Below are 11224 nucleotides of genomic sequence, written 5' to 3' on the forward strand. Positions count from 1 at the left end.
CCAAAAGTTATGTGGTGTCATACGTTTACCACTTGGGTGAAACCCACCAGCGTTGGTATGGTGCTAGCGAACCAAGAATTATTATCAGGGTGAATCTGGCATTCGAACCCACCATCATTGGCTTTGGGCAAATTTGCTCAGGGAATTGCGACGCCTTAGATGACTAGGCCACCCTTCAAATGGATTTTTCATTCAATAGGTAGACTTCCTGGGAAGAAAAATGAAATTAATTCTTTCTTTGTAAAGAAATTAGGTTTTACTTAAAATTACCTTGTATGTTTTCTCTTTTGCAAAGTTATTCGGACAACCAGTCAGGTATTGTAGTGATATGAATATGAAATATTTACTTATGAGATATTAAACCATTAAACTTGCAATTTCCTTTGCCATCTCTATTGTAGATACATTCAAATTTGAATATAATTATATTCAATTGGCGAATTTGTTTTGTAATCTATTTTAAATGACGTCTTTGTTCATTTAAATTGGAAGCCAGTCGCTATGATGGCTTTAACACATACTGTGATTACGCCAAATGACATATAATGCCATGACGTCAAATGACATATACTGTAATGACGTCAAATGACATATACTGTAATGACGTCATATTGACACAGACCGTGATGACGTAAAATGACATATACTATGATGACGCCAAATGACATACTGTGATGAATTCAAATTTCCAAAACTGTCAATCTGCGACTAGAAGCCAGAGTTTAATACAGCCCGACTCTGTACGAATGAATTATTAGATTATTTCAAAGTCACTAAGCGAGACCAAGGTAACTCATAAGTCACATTTGGGCTCTGCATGCTTGCTGTGACGTACTTGTTGTATACAGCAATATTACGCCTGTACATGTATGTGCTTTTAGAGATCTCTTCTTGAAGTTTTTGTCTATTTATTGTTAATCGTATATATACTACTCAAAAGAAGTTAAAGAACACTCGATTTTTTTTCATTCGAAGGATTAGCTGTAGAGTCATATGAAATAATCAGGTGTTTTTTAACTTCTTATAGTTTTAATACTCTATATTGGCTTTGAACAATCATAATCATCATCGCATTCGCTTACATAAATCTGATATTTATATAACAAAGCTGATACAGTTCATACTTTATATTTCCAGATATGTAAGTATTTAACGAAGAGCACGATGTAAAATATGATTTAATGCCAGTAGGCTATCTCTGCCAAGGTTTTGTCAATAGAAGTGTAGTCATTCCTGTTTTCTTCTTGTATGTATGTATACACTAGCCATATTCCACACAATAATACCAATGAACATCTATACTTTTGTAAGAAACTTCATCGCCGATGCTAGATAACATTTTTATATACTGATAAGCCTAATTTCTCCATTAAAAAGGTTATCAAGTATCGAAGATTACATCTGGGCCTTCGTCAAACCGAAACAATCTATTCTATAATGATACAGGCTAATAAAATTCGCCCGTAACCTTTAAACAACGCACAATCACGCGATGCCAATGAAACACGTTTTACGTACCAGATCCTAGTGACTTTAATGACATATATTTTATACGTATTGGATATACTACACGCGCAATTATCAAACGATTAGATAAGATGTGATCATCTTTATTTTCTCCGACATTTGAAGATTATATGGTTCATTTGAACATTATGAATTATACAATATCAGGCGGGATATATCTGAACAAAAAGGTTTACATGTAAAAAACCCAGCATATATAACTAGCATATTAGTACGTATATATACCCCCGGAACGCACGTCAAGACATCCAAGCAGTGTTATTGCACCTAGAAAAGTTATCTGAAATGTATCCATGTCACTTGGACAACATTTCCTATATTCATCGACACTCAGCATATCTGCAATTGCTTCAAAAATATTGTTCTGTCGCCCGTAGGACGCAGTACAGAAGTACAGAAGGATGTGTACAGAAGGACGTGTACGGAAGTACAGAAGGACGTGTACGGAAGTACAGAAGGACGTGTACAGAAGGACGTACAGAAGTACAGAATGACGTGTACAGAAGGACGTACAGAAGGACGTGTACGGAAGTACAGGACGTGTACAGAAGTACAGAAGGACGTGTACAGAAGGACGTGTACAGAAGTACAGAAGGACGTGTACGGAAGTACAGGACGTGTACAGAAGTACAGAAGGACGTGTACAGAAGGACGTGTACAGAAGTACAGAAGGACGTGTACGGAAATACAGAGGGATGTGTCCAGAAGTACAGAAGGGCGTGTACAGAGCTACAGAAGGACGTGTACATACTTTCGCATTTGTTTGTGACGGGTGCCACTGGCTGGGCAAGATACCCTCAACTTTTCCCGAACACCTTGTATCATCACTACTTCATGGTGATTCGTGGACACATGTTGATGCTATTGTCGGAATCGCACAATGGACTCTGATTTTAGTACATATTTCTTGTGATTATGGCAAAGGTTTTTGTAGCTTTAATGGTTGTACAATCGGGTCTACTTTTTGCAGAGAAAACTTATAAATATGGAAATGTTTTTTTCGTTTTTATTCATTGTTATACAAATCTGACAGTCACCTGGGTATATTTGACGACACCAGTTCACTAAACAAGGATATTTATATATATATATTTGGTCTTTCTTCGTGCATTAAGTCACAATCAAATATGAAAAAAATGTTTAAAATGCATACTCAGCTTTCAATACAAGAGTACTTGTTCATACAAGAATATTTGCGAATAAATATTTATTTCCTTCAAAACTAACTTTCTGAAAAATATACAAGTGAAAACAAGAGGTTCCAGGCACAGCATAAAAAACAATGTAACACGAGAAAGCTTAAAATAAAAACCGACAACAAACTGATTCTAAAACTTTTCTGATTTTTGTCAAGGTGGAGAAATTAACACATCGGTAACCGTTATTATGACGTGCTTGAAGGAAACCTATATTTATCTCTGTACGTGTATTTTTTATCTAGAAGTGAGATTTAATACGTCATAGTTATGATTTTGACATTGATAAAATCACGTTTTGTTTTTAAATATTTGCCATATAGATTGTTTGTTAAAGCCATAATTTAGACGTTTATATTTGAATGATGTTTCCGGTATAAACATCATGTTTCATATTACTCATGTCGTCGTATTTACTTCCACAATTCATAAGTTTTTAATCAGCAGGAATATGAAGGAGGAAGATATTAAATGTGATTTATAAAAGTCTGTTTTTCAAATTTATAATAAAGCACGTATTCAGTTCGCAAACATGAATAACTTTGAAAAATTTAGCTACTAAAATTATTTAAAAATATTCCTTCACATTATCTTCATATGAAATAGCTCAATTTGATTTATACATCCATTTAAAGTATCAACAAAATTCCTCTTTATGATGCCAATACGATTTTTGAAACTGTAAAACTAAAAACAAACGGTTGCCTGGACACACCATCAAATGTATGGACATTCTATTTGAAATATTGAAGTATATTTAAAATCGATCACAACAATTCAACAACCTCAGCACAGATTGCACGGTTTCAGGAATATCAATAACAGCACTTAATAACCCACATTTATATTGACTATTCAAACCAAGATAAAGGTATAGATAAAGGGGGGTTGGGAAAGGGTTTCTGAAAATATGTATAACATGAAATATGCCCGTTTGAAACTCTTCCAAATCGACGCGAAGGTTTAGTTTCGTGACGTCATGTGAGGTATAACATTGGTAGTCTCACCTGTTTGGGCCAGTCCCGACCCCCAGCAATCCAGGGGCCCCAGTCTCTCGCGGAAGCCCATTCTCGACCCTGTACATACTGCATCCTTATACTACAACGTCTGTTGCTGTTGTAGCGCAGTTGGCAACACGATAAATCGCTCTATACGACCCGTAAATATTTTAAGTTCATATGTATCTTTAATTTGACTAGAATGCAAGGCTCCTATGTCCCAATGCTTGTGTCTATTTGAGATGCTCTCTTCATCTGGGGGCAATTCATTTACAAAATTAAATTATATATAATTCAGGATTAGCCATGTGATAATTGTGGCAACACTGTAACGCGTTAGCGCGGAGCTTTGATCTAAATATTATATGCATCATGCGTCGTCAACGTCGCTACTACCAACAAACACTCACAAACAGCACTTGTGTTAATTCTAATAAATTTCTAATATGCTGATATGCGGTTGTCGAGGAAGGTTAAATATCCCATCAGGGTGATGGTTCTATGTGATATGTGGTATTGGTGTCACTTTCATCAATTTTAATGATGATTTGACGGTAAAATCTGTGAAGATAATGATTATTTTACTTAGAAATACTTACATCAGGTGAAATTATACAAAATTAATAATAAGCTCACAAAGGATATTCATCGATCTCCATTGATCGTATAATGCGCTAAATATCAAATATTCATTCTACTGGAGTAATGTTATCGTTCAATGTATGTTTTAAACGAAAAGGAATTACTATATATGATTTTACAATATTAATTTGAATTATTTATATTCAATTTTATTCCCTCTGGTTATTAGATGGAGTTATAGAGCAATAATTGTTAAGCAGATCGAGGGGTTCCAGCAAGTCTTTGATACATTTAATCTTAAACGAGAGCATGAAAGTCGGTTTAACATATCGTTAAGCTCTGTAATCAGAGTTTTCCGAGCTGCATCACTGAATATGTGTATATTATCTTAAGTTAATGGACTAGATAGTGCACATTTAGTGTATGTCCAACACTTTGAAATATGGCTGTATTTTTTCGCTAATAAGTTAATTTTACCTGATACAATAGTAGTGTGTTCTAACGTGTGCATGATGCACGTGCATACAGTGTGCGATTAGATACAGAGAAACAGGCTTCAAAATACAAATTAAAAATACAAATAAACATGCATTCATACACGTTTTATTTAGGCCAAGACGTTCGATTCCCTGATGCGTGAAAAGATGGTATTTGTTGTTAATCTGCTCTCAACATTAAGGGGATAAAACAGGGTCGGCTCGGAGTGTATGGTGCCATGTTTAACTGCGGCATGGTATCAGAGTGGGTGGCACTATAAAACCGGTACAGATCCGGGCTAGTTTAAGCAGCCACGCACGCACGCACGCACGCACGCATGCACGCACGCATCAGCACACACACCTCCATCCACGTCACTATATAAGTGCAATAATCTTGAACGCGACAATAACACACATTTATATCGAAACAATTCGCACAATATAGTAGCAACTGAGAAGTGAGTAGTATTTCAAACAATTTTAGAAAATGGATATATAATAAAAGTAATAATTCATAAAACGAATTATTGACTACAAAATAAGACAATGGTGATATTTGGTGAAACTGGTTCAACAAGTAGTTCTGCTGACTTGGCAACGTCTTTAACTGGTACATTGAGTGTGACTTAAGTATAAAAAATAAGATGACACACTGCACACCTAGCTTGGTTATTCTTTTTACTAAACTAAGATAAAGATTTAAATAATTTTCTGTTTATGTAACAATAATAAACATATGCACATTGTATTGCAATTTTAGTGTCGACAACTAATGTCATTTCTTCTTATTATAATATACCGTAATATAGTTTGATTTTCTTTATTATAACGAGAATGGAAACCTTACCGATCGACCAATCCTTCAATCGAAATTAAATATTTATTTTTTAGATTCGACACTTTATTTTTTTTTTTCATGATAAATAACTATAACTAGAAACATTACAGTTCTCACTAATAAGGTTAGGTTCATTTTACACATAAGCCACTTTGTCTTTTGAAAAAGAGGATTGCCACACGATTCTGTTTAATTCGGATGGTTTGTTACTGGTACAGAACGGCGGTCACTTGTCACCTCTAATATTGGTAGTTTTAACAAGTCGCTCAGTGGAATAAATTGATATTACAGATGAACACCGCGTGTTTTGTGATAACGAAAACAATCTTATATGACACTGTGACCAAATAACAAGCTTTGTATATAATATACCAATGTCTGTTGATAACATTGTAAGATGTCTCCACTAATGGCCTTTCACATTTGGTCGGCGCTCTTGGGGAGGATGAGGGTGGGATAAGAAATGTGATTTATGACAGTGTCTAACCATCAGCTATTTACCCATGCCCCCTATGTTATGACAATGAACAATTCGAACAAGAGATGAGAGGTGACAACTATTTTATTGTTGGGGTAGAACTGTAACAGGCGACGTAGTGGAAGGGTCGTCATCTCACATCACGACTTCAACAAGGGAAGACATCTCCCCCTCGCTGCCTCTGATCTCGGAGTCTGGGCAGTCTGAAAGACAGTGTGATCTTTGTCTGTCTAATTGTATTGGTGATTAATTTTATGCATTATTCTCAGGTATTTATTAAGCTCTTACTTACCTGAGCATAATACGTTAAATTAATCACCAGTACAATTAGACAGACAAAATTTTCAATGTGCAACGAACCAATTTTGTAGACATATATTATCATAGTAAATCAAATATCAAATTAATGAAACTATTACCAATATTAGTGCCTTGGGAAATCTTTCCCAATTTTGTTGAAAAATCATGGAAACATTGTCTGAAACGCTGTCCTGATATGTTTTATATATATTAATGCACACACATATATAGCATCTATTTATTATTGTGTAATATTATTATTGTGTATATATAGTGTAAATATTCATATGTTCTGTGATACGGCCTGATTGCTGGAATTAATTACCGAGCAACCATATGAAATCTACGTCTACATTTTTACAGGGCCAACTGACCCACAGGCCAAATGGTATTGAAACTGTTTAGCATTTAGCAAAGTTTGTTTTTTCCTGCAATGCAATATAGTAACAATGGTGTGAATGAGAATACAAAGCCTGTATGTTGACTGTGCTGTAACTCAAGCTGGGACGACAGCCTTCATCTATGCTGAAATACAAGATGATGATGATGATGACAATGACGATGAAGACGACGACCAAGACGACGATGATGATGAAGAAATATTGTCTTCAGCATCCACTTGAAACCTTTTTGTGATCAAATCGCCACGACAATCGAAATTCCAATGCTTCACTACAGACACAGGGTCCGACCCTATAATACCACATTCATGTTTCGTTAGAGACGGAATATTTATGGGCATTGAACCTCCAGCTTTTTCGAGCGAACAAATATTATTCTTTGTTGTAATGTCTGTTTAGATTTGTCTTTTCAAAATGATCAGGACACGCCCCCACCTCACGCTTGCACACACACACGCACGCAAACACACACACACGCACGCACGCACGCACGCACGCACGGAAGCACGCACGCACACGCGCATATGAGTCATTATCACTCTCCGGTATCATCACAATTTGATAATGATTCATAAACACATGCTTATGAATATTGTCGGAATCGTACGTTTGACTCTGCATTTAGAAGAAATTTCTTATTATGGATGATTTATGATTATGGAATGTTGTTTGTCATAATATATCATTATCGTTGCAGATCCTTCCGGTTTCAACCGTAACATTTGAAAATTAACTATGCCATAAATCAACTTTCCCGCATAAAACCTGTTTTTTGCCTCTCTCATTAAAATTGTGCTTAATATGTTTGAATTACAATGTTTTACAATAAAATATGACTTCTACTGAACACCGACATATCTAGTCGGGTATTTATTGCCTCGTTAAATAATGGCAGTTGATCATGCTTTGCCTAGTCTGATATCCTTCTATCATTATTGAGTAATATATCATTTATTGACATGCTTCATGTTATAATTGGTGGACGATTCCTTGACTGACAAGGGCGTATCGTATTATTAAAATACAATTACATATTCCCATGTTCATTTTTCATATTGCAAGTGATAATAAGAAAGAAAAAACCCAACAATATTTAATCACTAGATACTGACATAAAACAGAATCGGATATTTCAGAACATCACCGAAATCAATTCAGTTCAACGATACGCCCGCCAGTTGAAAGTCATGAATATTCATTAGTCTACTCCGCGCCAACCTCTCGGCATGCCGGTAGATGGCGCTGAACAGCCAGGCAGTATTCACTTAGCCGAAACATTAAATATTCATCGATCCTTGTTCCAAATTGTTGCGCGAATCTCTCGAACTGCAGATGACTGGCCCCGCGTTTCTAAAGGATTCACACAGAAATATCTGACAGATCCCCAATATGTAGCGCCGCCAATATGGCCTATTTAAATTATTCAGTTATCTGGTTTTAAACTATTTTTTTTCGAATTGTAGTTTTCACTGAGCGTATTTGATAATGGGGCGTGTAATTCTCTTGGCGACTGCAACTAACAGAGCAATTGTTGGTTCTGTTTATTCGTAAACATTGTCCCAGGTTTTTGGGGATGATAAAATATTCAAAGTAAAATGTGTAAAAAGCGTTCGGTTGTCAATCCCGTAAAAGGAACGCATACAAATCTGGAAAGTACAAAATGTAATCGGTTGAGTTTTTATGTCTCTTGCACGAAGGTTTGAATTGTTGGTCTAAAACTGACGTCAGTGCAAGAAACAATGATCTATCGTTTTTCACATGTTTATCAGACCATTTGTACAATGAAACACGACCTTTGTCATACTAAGTCAAGAGAGAGAGAGAGAGAAAGAGAGAGAGAGAGAGACAGATGGACAGACAGACGGACAGAGTGGGAAGGAGAGAAAGAGAAAGAGAGAGAGAGAGGGAGAGAGATGGAGAGAGAGAGGGGAGAGAGTGAGAGAGAGGGGGGTGAGAGAGAGGGCGGTCTACAGTTATTTTGATTTGACTAATGGTGCAGTAATAATTTCTTTATTAGATGTCCTTGTAACCCTCAATATGAAGCTCGGCGGTTGTACAGAACACATACATGTAAGTTTACTTATCTATATGCGACAAGGATGTACTTCGAATTTGGATTATGAGAGACCAGTTAAAACATACAATAACACATTATTGATACAAAAGGTATACAAAAAACATTCATTATATCCCAATTCTATTATGATAAATACCTTAGACGCATCCATCACCGTCGTTTCGGAAGTGACGTCACCACCTTATTCGCTCCTGTCTCTAACATAGCGCATAATTTCTTTCGTTCGTGAGTGTAATTTGATTGGACGGCTATATCTAGCGTCATGCTGTCCAAATCGGGCTTAAAACAAAGCTATGGTAATAAATTATGGCAATTATCGTAATACAATGGAGATATAATTCCCTGAGTAGTCGAGGATGGTCCATTTGAAGCTGAAGAACTAGCTGCTTATACTGTTGGTACGCCCAGATTCTCTGCCGGGCATGTACCTGAAACTTACTCCAAAAATCATCATCATCATCATCATCATCATCATCATCATACATGGGTGTATACTTTGTTTTTCCTGGCAGTTTAGATATGAGCTTTGAATCACAATCGTCACTTGCCGTAACCAGCTGGAAGACTTGTTCGTCATCCTTTAGATAGATAGTGCGCGAAAATCAAATCACAAAGCGCATAGGACCAGAATATGTATTTGATCAGCGCGTTCATATTTTTGTCTTTCCCATTGAATAAACATGTTCCACTCGAACCAGTGAAAACAATGTGTATATGCGTAAAATGACATGATGGACATGTACATCTACTCAATGCAGTTAACTATTTCCGTGCGCATGTTCATTTATTATGTAAAATTATTTAAACTGAATATGTTGGCTTGAAACAGTATTGGATTGGGATGACCACGCGGGACACTTGGTAGGATAGTACGACGGAGTCTTTGCATGTGTTTGTGACGGGTGCCACCGGTGGGGCAGGATACGCTCACCTTTTTGCGAACACCTGGTACCATCACTATTAGATAGTGATTCATAAACACATGCTTATGATATAGTCGGAATCGTACAATGGCCTCTGCTTTCAGCATATATTTCGTATGATCGATTTTATTATTTGTTTATTTTTATGATTATGATTACGATCATGATTATGATTATTGTTGTTATTGTCTTTCATAGTTAATTTCTGTAACTGGATATGGAATTATTTTGTCATTGGACAGCTTGCTTCATTGCAACATCATTTTCTTTTTAGCGGCCGAAGTTAATCATAGGCCACTTTGTGAGTGAGTGAGTGAGTGAAACCACTTTATGAGTGAGTGAGGCCACTTTTTGAGTGATTGAGTGAGTGAGTGAGTTAGGGAGGGAGGGAGAGAGGAAATGAGATAATCTTACCCGAGTGTCTATTGATATCAATATACTCTCCGTAAAATGTAGGCGATATTCGAAAATACCCGAAGATTACAGACATATAATGACATATAGAGTGGTGGAAAAAGGAGGGTATAGGTTAACGTGACAAACAGAACATGATGGCGGTGCAGTGGAAGGACCAAACAACCAAAAAAGACGACAGGGGTTGTAGTCAGAATAGGTTGCTGCTAGGGCTATGGGGTAAATGCCAGGACTCCAGGCTGGTCATTGCATCCTGGTAATGTCTCGATACGGCACGGTAGGCACGGCGTTATCGTCCTGAAAGACCAAACGTTGATCAGCATGGCGCGGAACTTTACTGCCATTGGCTCCAGGATGTTGTCTCAGCAGTGCTGCCATGTGACCCTTCCGTGGACTTTGTGCAGTGGCGTTCTGGCACTCAAAGTGATCCCGCCCCATATCATTGCAGACCACCCCCGCCTCCGTACATGTCCCCGCCTATCCAGAAAGTCCAGCGTGAATCTGAATTCGTCTGAAAAAATTACACCATTCCCCAGTTTCTACGCTCTAAACGTCTACGTCTGGCTGGAAAATGCCGATTTGTTGACAGCGGTACAATATGTGGGCGCCGAGCATGCAGTATAGCTGCACACAAACGATTTCTAGTCTGGCCAGTCACTTGAACTCTGGTTGCATGGTGCAAGTGAATAGCGATTTGATTGGTTGCTTGGTAAATTTCTTAAAGCCTGGTTAAGAAGTTCTACTGGGACGGGTTGGACTTGTGGCCCCGGAAACCTATGATTGCGGGTTCGAACCCCGGTCCGCCCTGATAATGTTTCCAGGTTTATCAGCAACATACATGTGCCCGTGTGTTTCACCAAAGCGGTAAACGCCTAACACGCCGCGATATGACTGTAAAACTTTCAAAGCGGCGTTAAACCCAACTCATTCTCTCATTCACTTACTCGATTAAAAGGCGACTATGCTTGGCGTTAGAAGCCAAGGAGCACACGCAAGCACACGCATGCACAC

The 11224-nt window shown here is 37.4% G+C and overlaps 1 protein-coding gene across 1 annotated transcript in view; it reads right to left on the bottom strand.

Moving 5' to 3' along the window:
* The window catches only part of LOC139449591 (POU domain, class 4, transcription factor 3-like), a 90571-nt gene extending 86755 nt beyond the window's left edge, over positions 1 to 3816 (bottom strand). The window contains exon 1 of the mRNA XM_071231054.1: positions 3731 to 3816. Coding sequence (XP_071087155.1) covers positions 3731 to 3814 — 84 coding nt within the window. The 5' untranslated portion in view covers positions 3815 to 3816. The remainder of the gene's footprint in view (positions 1 to 3730) is intronic.
* Between the last annotated feature and the right edge of the window lie 7408 nt (positions 3817 to 11224).

The sequence above is a fragment of the Haliotis cracherodii genome, unplaced genomic scaffold (genome assembly GCF_022045235.1).
Source record: "Haliotis cracherodii isolate W230 unplaced genomic scaffold, xgHalCrac1.p SCAF_8, whole genome shotgun sequence".
NCBI classification, from domain to species: Eukaryota; Metazoa; Mollusca; class Gastropoda; order Lepetellida; family Haliotidae; genus Haliotis; species Haliotis cracherodii.